General features: G+C 34.2%; 3 protein-coding genes and 2 long non-coding RNA genes across 9 annotated transcripts in view; 1 reads left to right on the plus strand and 4 right to left on the minus strand.

The window, feature by feature from the left end:
• The window catches only part of LOC126703674 (UDP-glycosyltransferase 92A1-like), a 77,112-nt gene that overhangs the window by 32,631 nt on the left and 18,992 nt on the right, over positions 1-25,489 (minus strand). The gene's annotated exons all lie outside the window — the stretch shown is intronic.
• Positions 1-25,489, minus strand: part of LOC126703676 (uncharacterized) — a 40,406-nt gene that overhangs the window by 8,964 nt on the left and 5,953 nt on the right. For 3 of the 4 annotated variants that reach the window (XR_007648164.1, XR_007648160.1, XM_050402727.1), the window contains one exon: positions 19,737-19,915. The exons of the other annotated variant lie outside the window; for it this stretch is intronic. Coding sequence is in view for 1 of the 3 variants with exons in the window: in XM_050402727.1 (XP_050258684.1) it covers positions 19,834-19,915 (82 nt within the window). In the remaining 2 variants the exon portion in view is untranslated. Of the gene's footprint in view, positions 1-19,736; positions 19,916-25,489 lie in introns of those variants that run through there. 4 annotated transcript variants of the gene reach the window in all.
• LOC126703675 (UDP-glycosyltransferase 92A1-like) lies at positions 3,316-5,180 on the minus strand. Its single transcript, XM_050402725.1, has one exon. The coding sequence runs from the start codon at positions 4,977-4,979 to the stop codon at positions 3,453-3,455; it is 1,527 nt and encodes a 508-aa protein (XP_050258682.1). The 5' UTR covers positions 4,980-5,180; the 3' UTR covers positions 3,316-3,452.
• Positions 19,947-20,945, minus strand: LOC126703678 (uncharacterized). 2 transcript variants are annotated; one of them, XR_007648167.1, is made up of 2 exons: positions 20,600-20,945; positions 19,947-20,349 (listed from the first exon to the last, which is right to left on the minus strand). It is a non-coding gene; the product is annotated as an uncharacterized LOC126703678 (long non-coding RNA). The 2 variants fall into 2 exon arrangements; XR_007648168.1 differs by having other exon boundaries at positions 19,947-20,426.
• Positions 20,175-20,512, plus strand: LOC126703679 (uncharacterized). The gene is made up of 2 exons (XR_007648169.1): positions 20,175-20,297; positions 20,375-20,512. It is a non-coding gene; the product is annotated as an uncharacterized LOC126703679 (long non-coding RNA).

A 25,489-nucleotide genomic window follows, 5' to 3' on the forward strand; every position in this document is an offset into this window, starting at 1 on the left:
AAAAAAAGGAAAAGAAGGTCTTTATGAAAGGTACGTGATGGCCAATGGTCCTTATTAAGGCTATTGTCTCTGGCTCTCTGCCATCCCAAATTGTGTTATGCGATATGCTCTTCTCCCAAGTAAGGATCTAGATGCTATTTGTTAAAGCTGTTTTACTGATTGTGCTCATTTGGTACGTATGTTTTACTGATTGAGTAAAATTGCAGCCTTAGGCTACAATCAATTTTGTAACTAAATTTTATCTTTTTGGAAATACATGTGGGTAAAAAAGTGTGTAAAAATATATATAATGTTGTTTAAAAACTAAAAACATGTGCTTAAAATAGTGTACCAAACAGGCCAGAGACTGAAAAAGAGAAAAGCAAAAAGTGAAAGCAAGAGAAATAACTTGATATGGTTAAGCCTGACAGCATCAATGACTTTACCACTACAGTCTAAAGTCATTGATGCTTATATCTTTGATTTTAAGCTTGTGTTACAATGAAAATGATGTAGGGTAAACATATTATATAACCCTAAGCAGCTGAGCTAACCCCAAACTACACATTTACTTGTTTATTTACAAGTACGTGAACTTATAGTGGATTTGGACCTTTTAGGCTATGGGGTCTCTAACATGATAAGGCTACTAAGAATTTCTTGTAGGGTTCTTCAACTATGATGTGCAAACTTCATATGGCCCATTAGGGAAAAATCACCAATCCAAAAGCTAAAGGTGAGAACTAGGGTTAATGGCTACAAGAGTTAAAATTTGTCTCTTTGCGCCAAGCTAAATTGGCGGTTTCATCATGGAAGGGATGTGTAGTAGGTCTAGGTGTTAAGAAAGAAATACATTCCTAATTGCATTTTTCTTAGTACAAGGTTGGCAATTCGTATTTGCTCAAGAACTTGGTTTGCTATTAAAAAAGGAAAAGGAGGTCTTTATGAAAGGTACGTGATGGCCAATCCAGAATCATAACCCTCTCAACTTTTGGCTTGATTAGTGGCTTTCTCAGAATTTTGTTAGGAGTTTTAAGGCTTGTTTAGTATAACATTTTTAAAATATGTTTTCAAAATGAGTAAAAAAAGATTTTGAAAGTATTTTTCCCAACACAAAAAAAAAAAGGGGGCTTTTGTAGAGGTTTTAAATGTTAAAGAAGAAAAAAATTTGCTTGGCAAACATATCTCTAGCTATTTCAATTTTCAATGTTTTTTTTTAACTTAATTTCCTTCCCTCATGTTTTGCCTTCATGTAGTGTAGGGCGTTGTGGGAGAGTCTTCCTTGCTAGTGGCAAGTCTTATTCCCTTAAAGGTGATTTTTCATGTCATGGATTTTGTTGTGGATGTGGCAAACTAGGTCATGATGAAAAAGACCGTTTTAGGCTAAGTACAAGATCTAATTCCATCAATATGACCCTCGGCTTGAGGCCCAGCCTAGTTGACCAAAGAGTGCGACGCAAATTATTTGCCCTGCTCAACAAGAAGAAGACAATTTGCAAAACGACACTCATTTTTCGACAAATAACTTGACTGTAATAAAGGAGACGGTTGGTTACCAACAACGTCAGTGTGGTAAAAAAATCGGTGATGGTTATTTAATTGAATGTCACAAGTACTGATATGGCAAAAGTTCAAGATTTGGTTCTGACAAATGTCTTTGTTATGATTAGTGGCTTGAATAGTGCAAGTGAGAGCGCACAGTCCTTGTCTTGGAAGGATTTGTAATCCAAGTCCTAGTTATATTAGGACTTGTATAGCCGGCTTTGTGATATGTTCTCAAATAATATACCCTAGCCGACTTATACTTTGTATAAATATGTTTGTCATGCGGCAATTGATTGATAAGTGATCAAAGGCAGCCGCATATTATTTTAGAGTTCTAAGTCGTGCTTTGTTTTGAGAGAGAAATTTAGGTAAGCCGAATCATGTAAATCTTTGTGTTTCCCGTGTGATTGTTTCTTTTGTCTTTCTATTTCTATTCTACATAAGCCCACTGTTATTTGGATACACACACAACAAATTGATATTCATGCTTCTGCTATTCTCAACAAATTGGTATTAAAGCTTCTATTTTTACAATAGTCTTAAAGTGGGTGTTTCTTTGTGGAATAAAATTTCCTTTGTTCCACTCTATGCTCCTATAGAGGGATTCACCAAACTGCAAAAATCACACATAAAATAGCATAATCGCACCGCAAGTAACAGTGCACTCCCCTATGGTACAATGCAATTTGCAATTTTATAATAAGAAAACCACATAAATCGCATAAACCGCACCACACCCTCTCTATATATTAATATATTTATTTATTTTAAATATTAAATATATTATTAATAGTTTAATAACCCTAGTTTTCAAAAAATAATAATAATTTGATAACCCTAGTAAGTGTTGACTAGGAAATCCAACCCAAAATAAATAAAAACTAGCTCAATAATTTAAAACTTTGTCCAAAACAAAGGGAAAACTTAGTTTTGACTGGGTAGGAAAAACCCAAAATTTGAAATATATATCAACTTCAAACCGTATCTTATACACTGCACCGCACATGTGACCCAAAAATGAAATGCAGTACAGTTATGATTTTGGCTAAATTCTAAACCGCATCGCACATGTGACCGCAAAAATAAGGTGTGGCAGTGGCGAAGACAGGAATTTTGAATTGGGAGGGCCGAACTATTCTGTCAAGATAAACTCAAATCACAAATAGACACTCCCCTAAAAAAATCCACATAATATATATATATATATATATATATATATATATGTATGTGTGTGTGTGTATGAAAATATGAATTTTAATTTTCTTATTCTAAAGTAAGTTATGTACATATACACAAAATTATCAACTTTAATATCTAGACACAAGATCTTCTTTATAAGAGAAACTTATAATCTTTTTAAACTCTAAAAAGTATACAAACATTGTATAATTGGGTATACAACATACAAATATATAGAGCAAAAAAAAAGAAAAAAAAATGAATATAGTATCTTCCATCAAAATCATACCCAACAATAATACTTCACGTAATAAACTTCATCAATTATTACAAGTTACAACAAGAAAATGGGAGGTTAGAGATAAGTCAGGTTACATGCAATGAAAATCTTGTATGTTTTGATTATTTTGCAGACTATTCTTAGTGAATTTGATAAGACTATGCAATTACAATTGAACTATCACTTGAGTCTATTATTCAACAACAATAGCAAACATTGTATTAAAGTATAAAATACAGACTCAAATAAAATATTATAATCTTCCACCTTAATTTTATTGTCTCAAGAGAAAAAACTGTTGTGCAATTTATCACCAGTCTTACAGCTGAGGCAATAAAAAATCGTAAATCAATATTATTCCAAAAACTAAATCAACCATATATCATCTGAACATGAGATTCACAATTCGCAATGACAAAAAAGTTGGTGATGCTTATTCTATCAAGAACCAACCTAACTAATTTCCCATTTATTTTTGAACCTCAATTGACGCTGCTTCCTCTTGACTCTTGGAAAGAATGGTTCTCACAAAGTCATCCATTGCTTTAACAGAAGAACCCTTATTCTGTGTCTCATCACTTACCGCTGCCCTCAACTGCTTTTTAACCTCAACAGCCTTATTCCTCATATCCTTGCCTTTACCCTCTTTTTCCAAAACCAATTCAATGACCCTCTTCACCTCTTTCCCCACAATAATTCCTTGACTCCCTCTGGTCAACTCTACACTCACACCCATCTCCTCCATCAGCATCTTTGAGTTGTAAGCTTGCTCAGCCGCCATAGGCCATCCTAGAATAGGCACACCTTGGCTTAAGCTCTCCAATACAGAGTTCCATCCACAATGGCTTAGAAATGCTCCTGTGGATTTGTGTGACAGAATGTCCAACTGGGGTGCCCAGTTACGCACTAACAACCCTCGTTTGCTTTGCTTCATTCTTTCTTCAAACCCTTCTGGTAACCATTCATCTCTGAACTCACTTTTCATGTCGAAACCAATGGGTGGCCTTATGACCCAAATGAAAGATACTCCACTATCCTCCAACCCAATAGCTAATTCCATCATTTGGGACAAACCAATAGTGTTTTGCGAGCCAAAAGAAATGTAAAGAACCGAATCAGGACCGTGCAAATCAAGCCACTCAATGCATTTTTCAGTAGTGAGTCCTGGTCTTTTTCCAGCATGTTGTTTAGAAAAAGAAAAACCTGAAGATGATGTATTCTTAAGTAACGCTGGAGGAATAAGAGGCCCAACAGACCAAACAGGAAGTCTGAGATACTTTCTCAGAAGATCGAACCCCAATGGTTCAATTTCCTCAACTGAGTTACACAACCAACCAATAGACCCACAAGATTGTGAAATCTGTGTCTGCATAAATCTAGACCACAAGTCCTCACCATCTGCATCTCTTATATATTGATGAAGTTGAGAGCGATGAAAACGGTAGCTTTCAGGGAACCCCGGGACTTTGAACTCATCAGAATCTGATGAGCGATGTGGTAGGTTGAGCCAAATAGAAACGTAAGCCAAGGTGCCATAGGCACCACCAGTGGTGAATGTAATATTCACAGTGTTTACACTCTTTGCAAGCTCTGTGGCCCACCCAAAGAACACGTCTGATATTATACAGAGCGGAGGTTTCCCTTCTTGGTGGATGATATCATTGACAAGGTGCAAGACAGGGTCCTTGAGACTGATTGATGCATGAAAGAGCTTTCCTATGTTGCCGAGAGACAAGTTCTCAGTGTTCTCAGAGTTGGGTGGTAAGTCATGGTCAGTGCTGTTGAATGGAAGCTCAGCAAATCTGATGTTGAAGAGGGATTGTGAATTTGAGTCAGTTGAAATGGTGGAACGGAGGTATTGAATGTTGAGCTTGGTGCTGGCAATGGTGATGGTGAATCCAGTTCTTTGTTGGATCTGTCTTGCTAGTGCTAGCAATGGCATGAGATGGCCATGGGCCATGTATGGTAGCATCACAATATGATCACGAGAAACCATTTGTAATTGTAAGTTTTTTTTACTCAGGATTTTTGTGTTGAAGGTTGTGAAGAAATTGTGATTGAACTTGTTGGAATGTGAGGCAATTAAAGCGAAGGGAAGATGAGCTGTTGGTTCTTTATTTCCTTTTTTTTAGAAGACTATCATTATTCTTATCCTCGCTTTCTGTATCACTTTTAATGAATACCTTCTTCTTCTTCTTCTTATTCTTCTTCTTCTTTTTTTTCTTTTTTTTTTTTTTTTTTTTTTGGTAATCTTTAATGAATACCCTTGTTTACTCAAAAAATTAGTTTAGAAAATATTATAAAAATAATAAAAATATTAATAAATATCTTTTAAAATAATGACTAATAATTTATTTTAAGAAAATTTTGATATTACTTTTATTAAAAATAAAATAAATTCAAAAAAATAATTATTTTTTCTTTGTTAATAAAAATTTTCTTTAAATAAATTATTAGCTAATACATTAAAAAGATTCGTTAGCATTTTCTAAAAAAAATATCGAGAAAATTTCTTAAATTTTTTAAATAATAAATGCTCTAAATAACTGAATCTCTTTTTTTATTATTATTTTAAATTATTTTTTTAAGAAAATGCGGTGTTGAGACTTAAGAGTCGTGAGACAATCAAATTGGCAATTGAGTTCTGACGTTTTGGTATTCGTGTCAACCTCTTCCAGGACCAGCACCAATTGAGTTTTTTCAAATTTCAATATATTACAGTTGGGAACTTTAACTTATGTGACTGAAAATAATCAAAATATTAATACATAAGTTTTTTATGAATGAAAATATTAAAAGTTTTTTGAGAGTCGTGGAGGACGTTGCCCCTACTGGTATTTAGAGCATGATTAGTAAAGGAAAAAATGACAGAGGATGATTAGTAAGTGATAATTAATAATTTGTAGTATGTTATGTTGACAAAAAAATTGCTAAATAATGTGTGGTCTAGAACTAACTTTTAGAGACCCGTACCAACTTAGAATTAATGCGTCATGTGATGCCATGTGACATATATGAGTTTTTCTTTTCTTCCGTAAAATTTTATTTGAAGAGAATGACGTCTATGTGACAAGTCACTCTCAGCCATAGGTTTAATTTGATGGTTTAAATCTTTGGCACCTCACCGAATAACAAAAAGACTATTTTATCCTTAAATTTTTTTTTTTCTCTCTCTCCTATGCAATTGCCGCTCTCTGCCTCTCCTTCAACCCATTCTATGCATCTCCTTCAATCCATTGTCACAGCAACCCCAGCCCATACGCAAACACTAAAACTTAGAGGGTGTTTGGTCATTGATTTCAAAACATATTGTTTAGTGTTTAAACACTAAACAATATTGTTCAAAAACAAAAAAAAAAATATGTTTGGTAGACCATTCCGGAACAGGGGTGTTTGAAAAATATTGCTTAAAACATATGTTTAAAACAATAGTTTTTGAAATCACCTTGGGACTGATTTTGAACAACAAAAACTATTGCTGAGTGGCACTTTTGTAATTAAGTTGAACAGTGTTAAGGCCCACCGGTCAGCTTTTTCACCCACACAGACACAACCCGGCAGCATTTAAACAATATTTTATATTTTTTTTGTACTTTGCTGATTTAAAAAATATTTATTTTGTACTTTGTTCAGCTTTTTTTTACCATCTAACACACACATACCAAACACATATTTTATGTTTTTGAACACTGAAACATGTTATTTAAACCATGATACCAAACACATTTTTTTGTTTTATAAACACTAAAAACATGTATTTCAATAACACTTTTTAAACTACAATTTTCACATCTTTTTAAACAATAATTTTTGAACTCTATAACCAAACGGGCCCTTAGCATTTGAAACCAAAACTCCCAAACACCCAAAATCTACGAAATTGAAAGCAACAACACCCAATAATAAAGAGTACCATTCAACCACACTAGACATATGTATAGCCCAGGTGGCAATGGTAGTGCCACGTGCAGCTCAGGGTGTTCCTTTTTTTTATTTGTTTACCCCTAAATAAAATTAGGAACACCCTCAAATTAAAAAATATATATATATTTATTCTACTTTCAAGCCAAAAAAAAAAGCCCAAAAAAAATTTGAACTAAAATTTGAAAAAAAAAAATGTAATAGAGCAAGCAGCAAGCCCACGGATTCTCCAAAAAAAAAAAAAAAAAAAAAAAAAAAAAAAAAAACAATGGACGACAAGCCCACGGTAAACCCACGGCAAGCCCAACAAATTACAAAGGTATCAAACCCACAGATTCTATAAATAAATAAAAAAATAAAAAAACCAATACAGAGCTAATCACTAAATCAAAAACCTCAAATCACTAAAGCAAATCTAAAGACAAAAACGTCAACAGAGCAACGCCTCAAGCTCAAGCCAACAGACGGAGATCGATCACGTTGCTCGCTCCTCATCGGAGATCAGTCACATCATCGAAGATCGATCCATTCCAGAGCACATTGCCGCATCAGAGATCAGTCACGTTGCTCGCTCGTCGTTGTCACTCGCTCACCGATCGGAGATCACTCGTAACTCGCCCCTCATCGGAGATTACTCGTCACTATCTTAGCCTCAGCCTTCAGGCCTCCCTGCTCTGGTGCTTTCTCAAGGTATTTCATTTTACTAACTTCTCTCTCTCTCTCTCTCTCTCTCTCTCTCTCTCTGAAATCACTGAAATGAAATGAATGAGAGTCTCTCCCTCTTTATTCTTTAAGACTAACTTTATCTAATTGTTTTGAACTGTGATTGGCTGAAACTTTAACTTTATTAATATTTTTCCTATTTTTTTTACTTTTTGGCTTTATCTTATCCGTTGGTGTTGGTGTTGGTGAGATATTAATTGTCTTTTTGTGTAATGTGTATTGTGATTGTGAAATTTTTTGATTGACAGTTGGCTCTTGCAATTGGGGGCATCAAGCATGAGGCTTGTCTGTTGAGTGGGGTGGGGGGTGGATAGACACATAGGGCCGGATAAATAATAATTAAAGCAGTGTAATGTGCACATGGCTAGCTCTTTTAGTGTAATGTGCAAATGGGATGTGTGCTAGTGTAACTAATAAACAATAATTTAATTAACCAATAATTAATTGGGGAAAGCAACTAATAAACAATAATTAATAATTTAATTAACCAATACATTATAAAAGACAAACAAATTAAATTATGTTAGGCTAAACAACAATTAATAATTTTACAATTAATGAAACAACAATATAACAAATTATAATTTATAAAAGATAAACAAATTAATGAAACAACTCAACAACAATAATTAATAATTTTATTAATATTTCAAATGAACTTATATTTTATTGTTTATTCTTTTGCTAGAATTATGGACAAATATTGATAATGAGACTATCATGCAACAATTTCAAAATATGAAAACTCGTAGAAGGCAATTGTAAATTTTATGTATTTGCGTGTTTTTTTATTGTTGTTGTTGTCAATATATGAATTTCTCTTTTATTAGATTGTGTAATTTATACTTTTTAAGGAGTACCTTGAAAAAAATTCCTAGAACCACCACTACTAGGTGGGCAAGGACAGAGCATTGGTGGGCTCACTGAGTTGCAGAGAAGAAGAACCCAGCAACATCAAGGACGGTAACTCTACAGCTAAGGTGGGTCCCACTAGGGTCAAGGTCAAACTTGCTCCTAACAGAGCAGCAGCCATGGTGGTCTTCGTGTTCTGGATGGTACCATGATTGATGGAATTTTAGGTACGGGTCTGAACTTGGGTTTGGGTCTTTGAATGTGGGGTAGAAGAAGAAACTTGTCTTGTGGGTCTATGAGGAAAACTGAGTTTTGGAGGGTAGAATAAGGTGGTGATAGCCATAACTAAGTTTTGAGGATTAATTAGTGACAGTCGCAGAGACTACAGTAGTTGGGTCTGTACGTAAAATAGTCTTTTTGTCATTTGGTGAGGTATCAAAGATTTAAACCATTAAATTAAATATATGGCTGAGAATTTAGGTATTTCATCCTGTGCTCCAATATCCTAGGTATTGCACGGGATATGAATCCTTAAGATGATATATTCAAAACATATGAATCATTAATAATGCATATAACTTACTGTAGGGACACGATTCTCAAGCGGCCCAACAATGACGTTGGGCTCGCGCGTGATGGATCCCTCACAATAAATTTTGTAGAGAGTGGGCTTGAAAGGCTGGAGTTGGGTCACGGGACGTTGGTACAGGCCGGGCACTAGACAAACCTAGACTGGAAAAGGCTTTAGTCCGGTTATCTAACCCATTAACTTTATGAATTGAGGGATTGGGCTCCTCGGATCATGTCCGAGGAACACTAATGTATTCTCCAGTTACCCGTCGATGGGTTATCCCTGGTGGAGCGTATATACTTTCCGGGCATTCTCATTCCTAGAGTCTTTCTTAGGCAGTGAGATGGATCACCCCCCCCCCCCTTTGTTATCTTGCGTTTTCTTTTATACTAGCCTACGTTCATTATCCCCCGTCCACGTGTAGGGTCGACTTTTCCAGGACAGAGATTTGTCCCATCAGTCTAATCCCGAAATTGTGGGAGATGGTCCATAAAGCCTAAGAATCCGGCTCTGTTAGGTGCGATGTCATGTCAATGAAGGGTATTAAGGACTATTTCCCTGAGATATTTTCTGATCTTTTAAGTTTGCTTGTATTCCACTTTCGTTAATGGGATTCTGGGCCTTCCGAGGACCGAGCAGTCCTCGGACGTATCTTTGGGCCACATCGGGCTCACTATTTTTGGGCTTGGGCCCTGGCCTCCTTTAGTTTGGGGCCTGTGGACTCCCTATAAGCGAGCGAGCCGGGCCCATAAACTATTGGGCCCCACAATAGCCCCTCAAAACCCTGCTGTCCAACGTCTTGGTTGGAAAGGTGGGTTTTGGTAATACCGAGCCTTAACTGCGGCTCATTTATTTCGGCCCTTGATCAACGTTGGCGACTCTTCACCTCCACGAGGAATGCGTCGGTCTACAAGATATTCCCCTCGATTTACACGTGATGCGCTTATTCTGTTCGGTTATCCGTAGCACGCCTTTAATATCTTCCTTTTACGAAACCTCCCCAACCTAACGGTTATTGATAGCGTGGGGGAATGAAACGGATGCACATTTATTCGCAGATTTCCTTGGGGATCAGAACGTGTTACGCACCCTCGTCTTGCTCCCCTATATAAAGAGAGAGGACAAAAGGTGATTCTCTCATATCTGAATCCCTCAAGCCCTTCTCATAGTTCATTTCTTCCGTCTGGTTATTCCTTATCCAATAATACATCCTCCATAATAGTCAACCATGAATAAATCCTTCCTTTCTCAGAAACGCCATGTCTTAACAAAACTTGAGATGGCTCGGTCAGGGCAAGGATGGCGGAGACTCAAGATTTGCCTCCCCATTCTTTTAGCCAAAATCCGAAGCAGGGACCCGTCACACCTCACTTCCGGTGTGACTGAGTCGAAAACCTCCCTTGTCATCTCCATCCGCTCTCTCATGAGCATACCTAATATGGCTCCCATTCTCCCTCTTTTGCTCCTTTTACTTTCTTTTCATTGCTTCCCTCTTCTTCTCCTCCTTCCTACTCATGTCCTCCATCTTCTTTTTCCCTTGCTTTCTTCAGCGACAAGAGTTTGCTGAAGTGCTTCCATGTGTTCCAATTCTTCTTCCTTTTCCTTCTCCTCTGTAAAAGGTTCTTATCCTGATATGAGCAGTACTGAGGCAAAGATTTCAGAGAGACTTTGAAGGCGCTTTTAGAAGACTCCTGGCGGTTTACTTATCTGTATTACGGATGTTATTACTGCTTCGGCAGTTCATTTTTGTATAGGCTTGTGTAAGCCCTTCCTTGTATGTTGTAATAATAATTTTTTATATTAATAAGAGTTACTGTTATTCTATTTCGCATGTTCTGTTTATATGTTTTAATAAATTTGCAAGTTCTGCTCGGCACAGTAGTATAGCATTTGAACCAATGACAACTAAGGCCAAAATACTTGCTAATAAAAAGACGTCATAATAACTTTAACAAAATTATTATTCGACATAACAATCCGACCAGTGAGGAACGAGACTTACCTTAACATTAGTCGCGATGGGGACTAAGTGCTTGATAAGGTGTAAGAAGTAATTATCCGAGGACATGTCACCCTTTCAATGAGCAATTTCCTTAGGCTAACGATCATCGGTTCGTTACGCCATATTCTTAACACACTGGCCTTAACATTTTCCAGTATTTAAGCCGAGAAACTTCTCCATCCGAGTAGTTGATTTCCCAAAAGGCCTGAGTCCGAGGACTTCGCACAGCCAGAGTTTTGTTTAGAATGTATACTTTTTCTTTTAGGTGCTCGGTTTCCCCATAGGCTTGAGTCCGAGGGCCATGCAAGTCCTAGGTTCTGTCCAAGACTTATAAGATATCTTTTTTATGTTCTTGGTGTCCCTCTAGGCTTGAGTCCGAGGACCATGCAAGTCCTAGGTTCTGTCCAAGACTTATAAGATATCTTGTTCGTACTTGGTTTTCCCATAGGCTTGAGTCCGAGGACCATGCAAGTCCTAGGTTCTGTCCAAAACTCTATGAGTTCAGATTCTCCCTTTCATAAGGCATTTCCCAAGGCGCCGAACAGGGGTTGTCCTCGGCCACGGCCATTGCTCGGCGTGGGCCACAGTACCTGGGCCCTCACGCAAAGCAGGCCCGGGGCCACGAATCCACTTAGCCCATGAATTAAGAGATATTTCTGCAACTTCTGGCCACGTGGTACTCTCTGATGTCACAGTGACCGAGGTGCGCCTTTACGAGGCTCTTTAATCTTGTGGTTGCAATTGATGTTGGAAGTTGAGCCAGAACTGTTTTGTCTGTAGCGTTCCTTAGGACGCCGCGTGAGTTGACTGCTATCACCTTGTCTTTTCAAATAAATGGGAGGGAGAGAAAGTTGCTTTATATACGCACAAATCCTTCAGATTTTCTCCCACATCACAGCTTCCATATCCAGAGCTCTCCTCCCTTAGCATAACATGTTTAAGGCAAGGGTTGGAAAGAAAGAACTTTCTCCGCCGCAGATGCACCCTGCCTTTATGAGACTCAGAATAGTACGGTATGGGCACAGGAAGCTTAAGTTCAGGAGAATACTTCATTTCGACAGAGGGGGAAGGGAATCTTTCCCTCTTTTAGTCAAAATCCGAAGCAGGTTCTGTCCATGCCAGAATTTTGGTGTGGCAGAAGAAAGATTTTCCGCCATCAGCGCCTCTGCTTTGCGGCAGGCGTATATTTAGAGAAAGGCCCTCAACCTCCAACTCCCTGCACCTTTCCTTCAACGGTGTCAGGTTCAAGTTGGGTCTCTTTTGCTGTTTGAGTTGTGGGCATGTGAAAGCATTGAGGAAGAACAAGGTCTTGGAGCTGTAGCCAACCTCTCCTCTGATCTACCTCCTCAGCTTCATTTTGTTCCCTTGTATTTTCCTTTCTTCTTGGTTATGTAGTGAGCTTCGACACAAACTGATTCCTGCTTTTTCATTGTACGCTGTACTATTTCTTTGTTTTAGTAAGAATGGGAATTTCTTTACTTGTTTTGAGCACTGTTTCTTTGACAACACTGTTTCTTGAATGGGTGTGCCCTATGTGTGCGTTTCTTCAAGAATATTTAGAGCAGAATGGCTTGAAGCATAATTCAACTAACTCCAATTTACCAACACTACCAGGCATTATATCGATAATTCATAATAAATCAAACTTAAGAAAACTAACCGAGATATCAGTTGGATATTCTGTGATAAGCGCGTGAATATCGTCCAAGGCTGATGATTTCTAAGCAATCCATCTGAGCAATCGACTGGGATATAGGGGACTCCGATGATGCTTTTGTGTATTTGGTTTCCCCACAGGCTTGGGTCCGAGGACCATGCAAGGCCTTGGTTCTGTCCAAAACTTGTGAGGTATCTCATTGGTACTCGGTTTCCCCATAGGCTTGGGTCTGAGGACCATGCAAGGCCTTGGTTCTGTCCAAGACTTATAAGATCTCTTTTTTGTACTTGGTTTCCCCATAGGCTTGGGTCTGAGGACCATGCAATGCCTTGGTTCTGTCCAAAACTTTTTTGTATTTGGTTTCCCCACAGGCTTGAGTCCGAGGACCATGCAATGCCTTGGTTCTGTCCAAAACTTTTTTGTATTTGGTTTCCCCATAGGCTTGAGTCCGAGGACCATGCAATGCCTTGGTTCTGTCCAAAAATTTTTTTTGTATTTGGTTTCCCCATAGGCTTGAGTCCGAGGACCATGCAATGCCTTGGTTCTGTCCAAAACTTTTTTGTATTTGGTTTCCCCATAGGCTTGAGTCCGAGGACCATGCAATGCCTTGGTTCTGTCCAAAACTTTTTTGTATTTGGTTTCCCCATAGGCTTGAGTCCGAGGACCATGCAATGCCTTGGTTCTGTCCAAAACTTTTTTGTATTTGGTTTCCCCATAGGCTTGAGTCCGAGGACCATGCAATGCCTTGGTTCTATCCAAAACTTTTTAAGATCTCTTTTTTTTGTACTTGGTTTCCCCATAGGCTTGGGTCTGAGGACCATGCAAGGCCTTGATTCTGTCCAAGACTTATAAGATTTTTTTTTGGAGGTCAGCCCCTTGGCCATGACGGGGGGAGCAGACTTGGGGTCGGAAGCCCCTAGAGAAACCCGCGCCGTTAGCGGTGCAAGGCGTAACCCCTAGCAGAAGTTTATGGCGGAGCAACAACTGCAGGTTGTCGGAAATGAGAAAGACTCGTGAATCTCCGCTTGCTAGAGAGCTGACTTATGCGCCACTCGTGCCAACGCGCAAGCCTTCCCACAGACGGCGCCAATGAGCAGTCCTCGGACGTATCTTTGGGCCACATCGGGCTCACTATTTTTGGGCTTGGGCCCTGGCCTCCTTTAGTTTGGGGCCTGTGGACTCCTTATAAGCGAGCGAGCCGGGCCCATAAACTATTGGGCCCCACACTTACCTTTAAGAAGAAATTTTAGGATACTTTTCCTTTTCTTTTAATCAATTAAATAAAAGTTTATTTATACATTTAGTTCACGTTTTCAAATAGTTCCTAATCTTTCAAATATTTCAATTTAGTCCTAAACTTTTTAAGCATGTGTAAAAAAAATGTTCATGCCATCAATTGATCGATGGTAAAGTATGATGTGACAAACAAAATCACTAAAATTAAATATTTATACTAACACGGAGCCCTGGTGACAATCTATATCTATATGTATTATATATAAAAGATGAGACATAGAATTTAATATTTTTATACTCATGATGAGCCACTTTATCAACCATGTCATACATTTTATAAAAAATAAAGTTCCTATATGATTTTTCTATTTTTTTTATATAAAATAATTAAATATAGTTCATGGACAAACCTATTAGTAAACTCCATTACTATTCAACATGTTACTATTCATTTGTTTTCAATGCAAATATTTGACTATTCAACTATCCAAATTGATTTTAACTTTTCATTTTCTTCTTCCTAATTTCAAATGATTGTTAAAATTGAATAATTCATTAACTTTTTAGTAGATATATGCACATGTTTAACTATTCATTACAAATATTACTATTCATTAAATGCAAATGTTTAACTATATTCAGCTACCCAAATTGATTTCAACTTTTCGTTTTCTTCTTTCTAATTTCAAGTAATTGTTAAAACTGAATATTTAAACTTTTCATCTTCCTATTCTAAAATAAAAAAAATAAATAAAAAATAAAAATAAAAACTCTTCTTCTCTTCCTCCAATCTTTCCTCTCCCTCTTTGCCTATTTATCTCCCTACTACTCTTTACTTTAGCATTAAACTTCCTTCATCATTTCCTATTTCTTATATGTTGACTTTTCTTTTTCTCATCTTATTTTATATAAAGTTGATATCATTTATTCCATTTAATCCATATTTTTTTCTACACAAAAACTATAAGTCTCTCTCTCTCACTCTCTCTCTCCCTTGATTTTTTTTTTCTTTCTTATAACTCTAATTTAGGTTGATGGTTTTTTTATTTAATTTTTTTGTGTTGTATTTTTTAAATTTCTCATCACAAATCACTCTTATAGCTTTGGTTGAATTTTGGTTTGGGATAATAAGTAGTTTTTTTTTTTTTTTTTTTTTTTTAAGTAGAAAATTGAGTTTATATCAAAATAATATATATGGCTACAAATTTGAATGTGTCTACCAATAGACTTCCACTGAACAGAGATGTATTCACAATATTTTTAACTTCATATACTTCTTTGGTATTGTGAATTTGAGAAAGAGAAAGGGGTAGGCAAAAGATGTACGGTCTTTCATAATCCCCTATGTTTTGAAGAAAATAGAGGGCCTATTAGTCTCCCTTTTACTAGAATTTTGTATAGAAAGCACTTTGCTATAAGTTCCTTGATTTTTGTTATTTTATAATGAAATGGGACTGAAAGTTTTCCTTTGCCTGACTAAACAATTAGAGACAGATATACAAATACTTTTGGAGAAAGCTGATATGGCTCTTAGAAAGTACAAGATGCATATGGTTGTGGCAAATGAGCTTTTAACTCGCAAAGACGAGGTCGTAGTTGTTACAAGCAATGGAAAGATATCAATTTGCCATTACAAGACTCAGGTTGGTGATGTTGTGGAGAATCCCCTTATTAGACTTATTGTGGAGAGACATTCGGCTTATGTTGAGAAGCCGGATCTATAATATCTAAGCCTAAAATATCATCAAATGTTTGATGTAACAGACATTTACCAAAAATTGCTTTATGGTAGCAGGTCCTTATGATAATCATTTGCATTATTTGGTAGGTTGACTTGCCTTTGGGCAAAAAATAAAAAAGAAATAAAAAGCATATTTTGATTTCAATCAAAGTGCTTATAAAATAACCTCTAAGGGGGGAGGGATTATAATAAACATTGTAACCGCTCTATAGTCTATACTGTGACAAAAAGTGAATAAAGTTGTTATATTTGTAGAGTATCGAAAGAGTCAAAAAACATTTAGTGTAATAATTTTGTATTGTTGCATCCCATGTGTTTGGTAAAATTTCTTTTAGAAATTTTTTGTTTTTCACAAATCTATTTGTTATTTTTATTTTGGTCATTTAATTACAAATAATTAGCATCTCCACCATCAAATTTTTAGTTAATTTGAATTTGTTTGGTAAGCTTTTACTTTGCTTAGTTGATCATCTTTATTGAAAATGCCAAAAAGAGAATAAGATAAAATATAATTTACTCTAAAGCATCATTATGCTATTAATGTTTTTATGTATGGGTACTTATGAAACTTTTTCCCTTTTGCATTTATTTTATTTTATATTTCCACTTTATGATATATGATTTATTGATAATAATCTATTGCATAGTTATCTTTATTTACTTTTTCACTTAGTTTCATTGTGAGGAAGAAAGTGATCAATGTGGATCTATGTTTTGGAGAAAAATATACGTAAGAGTTGAATATATCTCACTACATATAATACTTGACTACAAAATATATTTTATTACACTACAAAAAAAACTTCTAATTTAAAACATAATTTCAAATAACACATATTGAATTTTTAAAAATATACAATTTATTATATTAATTCAATAATTATCCAATAAAAAATAATCATATCAAATTTTCCTGCAAATCGCACGGGTCTGTGACTAGTATAATTTAAAAATAAAAGACATCAACTACATTAAAAAGATCATGTGCTACACACACAAGGAACCAATTTGGAGGATCACCTTCCAAACAAGGGTGGAACTAAGAATTTATATTTGGGGCCGACTTACGTTATTGTTATATTATTCTAAACAAATCCACACAAACAGACATAAATAACTTACTATTTTTTAAACTCTAATCAGTATACAAATTTGCTAGTTTGATATTGGACATTTCAACAACTTATATGAACAAAACTTAAGTACGGTACCTTATGTGTGATTTCTTAGGTTCCTCAAATATGTGTGTGTGTGTGTGTGAGAGAGAGAGAGAGAGAGAGGACTAGTGGCATCAACGATGTGTTTTTTTGCCTCTGATGGTGGTGGAGCTCATGAGTTTTATTTCTAGGTTAGACTTGTGTGAAAAGTAACAAACCCGGCAAAGCCACCGTGATTGTGGCCATAGTGATAGTAGTCATGGAGATTCAACAATGGATAGCTTAAGGTTTGAGGTCAGGGAGGTTCAAAGGGATATAGTTAATTGAGAAAGAGATGAGAGAGACGGTGTTAACTAAGTTATTTAATTAGACATGTGGCAAAATTTTAAAAGATATACCTAATTAACTATATCTAAGTTTTTTCCTATATTAATAGATATAGGTGGTCAACTAAGTAGTGAGTAATAATAATAAAAAAAAAAAAAGATATATTCTCTCTAGCCTCTACATTCCGCCAGCCAGTTTTTATAATCACTTCATCCAAAATATTTAGTTAATTTTCATATAAACACTATTATTTTCATACACTTTATTATGGGTTCAAGAAAGTATTGTTTGAGAGTTTCTTTCCTTACAAGTGGTGTAGATTTGTTAGGATATATAGTTTGGTGGTTGTGCTTGTTGTATCTTGAGAGCAACACACAAAACTATCAGTCAACTATATCAAAAAACTATGTAGACAGCATATATCATCTCAAAAGATTGATATAGTCTATGCGTCAACTCCTTCACCTAAAAACTTACGGAATTGACGGCAATTTGAGTTATGAAATAATTCTGAAGCAGCGATGTAATGAATCATAATTTATTTTTCTATTTTAAGGTGGAATTTAATTTTTGTAAAATATTATTATTTAAATCATAAGCTTGAATATTGTGAAATTTATTTAATTTTTCATTTTATGTTCAAAGGAACAACACAAACCCTACTTCCCTTTCTCTCTCTATTTACCTAATTAAACAAAAACAGAAAAAGTTGTGTTTTAACTTGACTGTTTACACAAAAATGCATGTTATTTATGAGTTTTTTCTTTTCTAGTAGAATATTTTTATGTCCACAATATTTCATAACAAATTTGTTATTGGTTCTAATTTTAACTTACCACTAAAATAATTTTTTTTTCCCCATTAGTAATGGCTAATAATAACATGTCACTTAAAATTTGTTATATATGAAAGTGTTGTGAAAATATAGCATTTCTCTTTTTAGTAAATAGAATGGCGAGAATGATATCTAATTCAACATCTCTCTCTCTCTCTCTCTCTCTCTCTCTCTCTCTCTCTCTCTCTCTCTCTCTCTCTCAAATAAAAGGTGAGATTGTAGATTTAAGTTAGTTAACAATAATGGGTATAACTTACAATTTAGGAAAAATTAAGGGTACTTTTTCTTCTTTTTTTATCAAGAAAAAAAAATTTTAACGTTGTTTTCAAATCGTAATGAATTAATCTTGCGTAAGATACTAAAATCTAACGAGGGATTTTATCGAAAGCTTAATTGGGACATCCTTAGGGACTAGATTATGAATAAGGAATGAAGCTAGGGACCTCCATGTGGTTAAATAAATGGTAACCTTCAGGTTTGTTTTAGCTTAGGTAAAGAAAGGAATTGTTTGTCATGGTTAAGGGAAAAAAATTGACTAAACTTAATTAGCTGCACTTTCTTAACTGATTCGGCTGCAAAATTCGTTAAAAATCAGCCAATAAATCAAAATCTTTTTTTGGGCTAAAAAGGGCTAATTGCAACTTCAACAACATAAAGCAGGAGCTACATGTCCCCATTTGTGTGCTTAGCAAAATTCACTTTTTGGGTCCATGAAAAAACCTAAATAGCCCAATCGTACCCTACAGGTCACACTTCCTCAAATCCCAATTAAAGTTGCATGGACTTAAGCCATGCACAAAAAAAATTAAAAAAAATAATAATAATACAAAATATGTGTAATTGATGTAGAAAAGATATCACAGGCCATCCTGAAGTGGAGAGAGCTCCTGAAATCATGGCGCCATACCAAGGGGTGCCAATAGAACTCATTGGGGGCAATGGTGTCAAAATTGTATGAAATTTGGATGGCTAGAGGAAAACGGTATTTTAATTAAAACTCGTGGCTTTGTGACAAGTTTTGCTACGAGGTTTGCCTTCATTTTAGAGAATTCCTCTGTTAAGGCTCTGGGAACTGTGGAATTACCGTTTTTAGTAATATTTGTTTTCTTAATAACCTTTAGTTTAAAATTCATAATAATGTCCCATCTATTTTAGGATGTCTCTTAGAGAATGATAGTTTCAATTTTTGCAATTATCTCAATTTTGCCATTTTTGGTAAAAATAAATTGGGGTGTTTTCCTAACTACCCTATATTTTCTTTTTAATATTGAAATGCATTGTAGCCTTCAAGGCAATTCAATTATCAAATTGATAAAAATTCAAACTTGTGTCTTTTTTTTTTTTTTTTTTTTAAATCTTTAGTGAATTCAAGAAACCTATCACCTTGTGGATTCAAGGAACTCTTGGATTTTAGGTTTTCAATAAGAAGCTAACATGTTTAGTTTCTTTTCATTCATAAAACAGTGTGTTTGTTTTATAGTAACTTCCACAAATAAATAATGGAACAAAAAAAATTGGCCTTTGTTTTGTATCATATTAGTAGGATTTTCACAAAAATGGGCTTCAAGTCAATGATTTGTTGAAAATGAAATTTACCAAAAAAAGTGAAAGTTTCAAAAAAGAGATGGGTTCAAATTATACCTGATGTAACTCTAAAAAGTTACACATTTTCTAAACCATTGGATTTAAGTTGATCCCACAGTCAAAAAAATATACTCATTAATACTGATATTCTGATAAAGATCTCATTTATTATCCTTATTTATAACATTCCATACCTATCTTTAATCCCAAAAATAAGTATATTTTTCTCTCTGCTCTCTCTTTCTCATCCACTACACGTTTCTCTCTCCTCCATTGCTCTTTCACCTCCATTTTCATAAGGTTCCACCTCCACAGCCACATAGAATCTGATGAATCAAAAACTTGAACTAATCTATATATAAAATAATAGGTGAAGCAGAGAGAAACTCAAATTGTAATTTCAAATTAAATCTCTAATTTTATGCCACGTGTCCAGATTACAATTTCAAATTATAACTCTAATTGTATGACGTGTCTTCCCTCAGATTACGCTGTGCTCTTTTTTTTTTTTTTTTGGTGAATAAAACATTGCTCTTCACACCCGTGTATTTTCAGGTTCACCTCCCCTTCTACAATAATCAAAACCCAAAATCCTTCGTCTCCTTCTTCAATATACAGCTCCCCTCTTCTTCAATTAATGCTATGAAATTTCAAAGAATATCTCGGTATCAATGATGCATGTATTTCTGTATCTTATATAGGGCAGAGGTTCTCCTTCTATTCCAATTGTACTTTTCTTCACAATTTTAAAGGTCCTGCTCTTCTGTATCTTATATAGGACAGAGGTTCTCTATCTATTCCAATTGTACTTTTCTTCACAATTTTAAAGGTCCTGCTCTGCAAAATGAAAGGTTTGATTACTCCAATTCCTTCGTTTTTGTGAATAACCAAATGAAAACACCCAAAAAAAGAAAAAAACTAAATATCAGAGAGATGTACATAAATTTAAAGGGAAAAAAATCATATTCCCAAATAGAGAAAAAGATAGATGAAAAAGGAAGAAAATTTACCTGAGTCTTGAGACTAAGAAACTGATCCGTCAACATGAGAAGCCTTAACCCATGGTGGACAGTGAGGCGAAGCTGTGAGTGTGTTGATGAGGCGGCGGCGGCAACAGCTGGGGTTTGGATTGTGGAGGGTATGGAATGAAGTCAGTGAAGGGTTGAGACCTGAGACTAGAGAGACTTGAGATTGGGAGTAGAGAGAACGGAGACTTCTGAGATTGGGAGTGATATTTTGATTTAATATTGAGAAGTGAGAACAGATCTGAGATGGGATTGAAGCTTCTGTCTTCTGCTTGCGTTTGCTGATTTGATTTTTGATTTTTTAAAGAAGACTCTAGAGACGTGTAGTAGGTGTAGGTGCAAGATAAATATAAAAAATAAAAAATATAGTACGGTAAAATTCAATTAGTATTCGTCCAGTATACCATGTTTGACTCTCCTCAATCAAAGTCTATAAGTGAACAGTAATTAATAATTATATATATATATAAAATAAACAACAAGGATTAACTTTTTTTTTTTTTTGGTAAGAAGGATTAACTTTATAACATCTGGACAGGAGTGAATCAGGTAGAATTTCTTTCTTCTCTTTTCTTTTTTTTGTCTTTTTTTTTGGTAGAATCATCAGGTAGAATTTCACATCTTTATTTTGTGTTTTTTTTCTTTTTTCTTTTGCACGCGTTTTAGGCCAATATTTTTACTGTTTATTTACTGTTGCGACTACTGTTTATGAGCAGTAATTGAAATATTTGACTGCTAAAGGGTCTTTAAACAGATTATTGTCTTAACAAAGGTCATCTATGTTTTTACAATTCATGTCTTTATTTTGTGTGATTTTTTCCCTCCAGATTGTCATAAAATTGAGAAACTCTGTTGCGAACGAACTGAGACTTTTTAGCTACTTATTTTCTTATCAAAGGTCAGTTCTTTTTTATTGTTTATGTTATTATTATTGGTCAATTATTTGATAGACTATTCATATTCTATTTATTAGAGATATAAATCTAGACTAAATATGTGTTGTAGTGTAAAGTCTAAGGTTCCCGTTTGGTAGAGTAGTTTAACAACATATTTTCAATTTTTAAACAATATTACATACATTTTCACACACTTTTTCACTCACACGTATTTAAAAAAAAATACAAACAATATTACTAAAATAACGTTATCAAACGGCTCCTACATCTGAAAGCCAAAACTTCTATGTGGAATTTTTAAAAAAAAAAGGTTTGTAAACATCTATCCCAAATTCAATTGAAGTGGAAATTGTTCTAAGTGTTCACGTGGTGGGATTTCCATCAATCCACGTTTCATCCTTTTGTCAGAACACGTAACGTGCTTTCAAGGAATTGACACCTAAGGCACAGATCAGATAATTGCCCAAAAAAGGAAAAATAGCCAAAAACAAAAAAGAAAAGGTAAGGTAGAGATTAAAGATGCAACTGTAATGATTCAGAATGAGGAGAAATTATTTTATGCGTCAATAATCACTTATGTGTATATATAGTCATATGCTTAAAATGAGTCAACCTAAAAAAAAAAAAAAGTTAAGATTCAAATTATTTCTTGTGTTATAGTTTTTCACAATTATACATTATTTAATAAATTTTTATTAGATGATATATATATATATATATATATATATAAACTTACTATTTAAATACGTTGCTTCTCTAGAGTCTATACGCTCTATACTTCCAAAATATTCTGTTTGGTTCAACATATTTTTTTTTGTTTTTCTCAAAAAAAAAAATGAGTTCTTATTCAAAAAAATGAATTCAAGAAAATTATCTTATTTTTTTGTATTTAGTATTGACCTTGAAAATGAAATCAAAAATATTTTATGGTATTCAATAAAGAAAATCCATATTATAATGGAAAGATTTTAAAAATAATAATCTTATACAAAATCATCAAGTGGTATAATATTATAAAAAAAATCTAACAATTCAATCCTAACACATATAATATATATTTATGAAATTTAAGATATTTGAGTTTTAGTTGATTTTATAATATTTTGGTATCTAAGTTTTTAAAGTTTTACCATTTTTAGCATTATATATATATCAAACTTACCCTTAACGATTAATGCATGCATATAAATATTCTCAAATAGTCATACCTTTAAAGAATTCTATACATGCAAGGCGTAAGATGTCTACAATATTTTAAAAAAAAAATATATATATATATATATATATATATATGACAAGTAGTTAGCTGTGATTTTCCATTGTACCTGCTTATTTTGTTAACAAAGGTCATTTTTTCCCTCTACTTATGTTGTGATTAGAAAAATATGGTTAGTATTTAGCCATGATAATGTATTAATAATTGTTTATTTTCTTGAAAAATGTCAGCTCATAATAAAAGGAAATTATGCAAAAGCTTTATAGAATTATCATGATGCTGTCCAACTACAAATTGATCCATGTATATGTACAACAACATGGGCCTTACCCACACAGGGAACAGAAAATATGTGTAAGCTTTGGCATACCTCATTATTTTAGGGTGCTGAAATGCCTTCAAAAACCAAACTAATTCACATTGGTTTTTACATTAGAATGAATTTTTTTTTTTTTTTTCAATTAAGGAAATCATTCCGGACTACTATTCTTCAAATTTAAAGTAATTAACAGTACTAAAATCATCCAACATAAAGGGATACACGTGTACCAGATAACTCTACTATTGCCTCTTTTATTTTCCACAAAATGATCAATGATAAAACCTGAATAGCAAAAAGTACTATTTACGTTAACTTCTTAGCATGAAACTACCGGTTTGTGAAATTACTATTATGAAAAACTTATACATTGTAATCAAATTCACCAAAGAGAAACAACAATTAAACCCAGAATGTGGGATGATACCTTACCAAAGTATCTCACCGGATTTTCTGAGCAGCTTAAAATTGTCAAGAGAGCATATTCAAAAAGCCCCAATGTCTCGCCCTTCACTGCATAAATTTCAACATTGAATAAGCATTTCTTTTCTTCGGGCAAAAGATTTTTTTTTTTATATAAATTAAAAAATACAAAATCAAAAATATAAAATTACTCAGAAAATATATATATATATATATATATATATACCTTTTTTAAGTGAATGTCCATACATGTCATGGTAAGCAGAAATAATAGCAGCCAATTGTGCCCTGCTTCGTTCACTAAATATGTGGATAAAGGTCTTCTCATCAGTTCCCAATTTCTTTTCCCCTGCTTTAAAAAGGAGCCTTTGAATCTTCACAGCTATCTCTCTGTCAAATTCCAGGCCTTCATAACGGGGTGTGCTTACATATGCTACCAAGAGGTATATCAAATATTTTGCATTAAGATATTGATGACTTCATTTCCTCTCATATCCTAAAAGGGATATTTTAAATTCGAAAATATCAAGCCACCCCTCATATACCAGATATTACATATATAGTTATATACTACTATACTATAAGTTAGTAATGCTGTTATAATTGCGCCTATCACTCCTGCAGCATGAACTGCAAAACCCCAAAGCCAAGGAGCATTCAATGAACCGCACATCAAGTGTGCACTTTTAACCCTTTTTGGAAAATCCCAAAGGCCATAAAGTGTGCTTCTATTTCTTTCTTTCATATTTTTCCCATAAACCCTCTCAATTAGCCACTACATTTTCGTATTTTAGTGCTTCGTGTTCTCTGACTTTTGGTCATATTTTGGTTAAGCCATGTACTTCATTTCGGTAATTGCTATTATAGCTGTCCAAATTTTGTAAAACAGAGACAATTTCCTAAAATGTTGCCTTTAAATTGTACTATATGATTAATTGATTTATCATGTTCTCCATTGATTATTTTTTTTCAAATTTACTATATACAAAATATAAGAAATTGAAATAGCCATTGTTTGATTTAAAATTTGAAGTGACAACCTTTTTGCAATTGCACCACTCCAATGATTTGATCTAATAGCCTACATATTACTATTTTAAATTTTCAAAGTAATTTTGATTGTATATTATAAATATTTCTCCGTATAAGAAAAAGCCTTTAAACATAAATAAACTCATGATTAATAATATATTCATTCCCGTGCGGTAGCACGGGTTACATACTAGTTAAACATAAGGTTGAAGTAAATAACTTAAAAATTGAAACTAACCTTTTGCACAGAGAATAAATGGCACTGGAAAATATATATTCCTTGTTGAAATTCTTTAGAAGCTTTGGGCAAAATCTGTTTGAATCGACCAATAATCACAAATATCAACGACGCCTATGACTTTGTTGACCCAGGTGTACTAATCTTTAAAGCCCAAATTGTTTCACATGAATCTTCCATTCAATTCTATATAACCATAAGTCCATAATATTGGAATATTCAAACCCATCTTCACCCTCCACGTTATTTGAGTTTAATTTTTGTTAATTGCTTCACGGATATCAAAGATTTTGGTTTAATAGTTCTAATAAACTACAAAATCCAAACAGATTTTGCCCAAAGCTTTTGAAGAATTTCAACAAGGAATATATATTTTCCAGTGTATGCATGCGCTTCATTTGTTCTCTCTGCAAAAGGTTAGTTTCAATTTTTAAGTTATTTACTTTAGCCTTATATTTAATTAGTTCGAGTTTTTGATTAATCAGATTCTATACGGCATTGGAGGTGGAACCTTATGAAAATGGAGGTAGAAGAGCAATGGAGGAGAGAGAAATGTGTAGTGGATGAGAAAAAGAGAGCAAAGAGAAAAATATACCTATTTTTGGGATTAGAGATACGTATAGAATGTTATAATAAGGAATAAATGAGATTCTTATTAGAATATTAGTATTAATGAGTGCATTTTTTTTACCATTGGATCTACTTAAATCCAATAGTGTAACTTGAATCTATCTCTTCAAAAAAATAAGCA

This window comes from Quercus robur, chromosome 10 (assembly GCF_932294415.1).
Source record: "Quercus robur chromosome 10, dhQueRobu3.1, whole genome shotgun sequence".
NCBI classification, from domain to species: Eukaryota; Viridiplantae; Streptophyta; class Magnoliopsida; order Fagales; family Fagaceae; genus Quercus; species Quercus robur.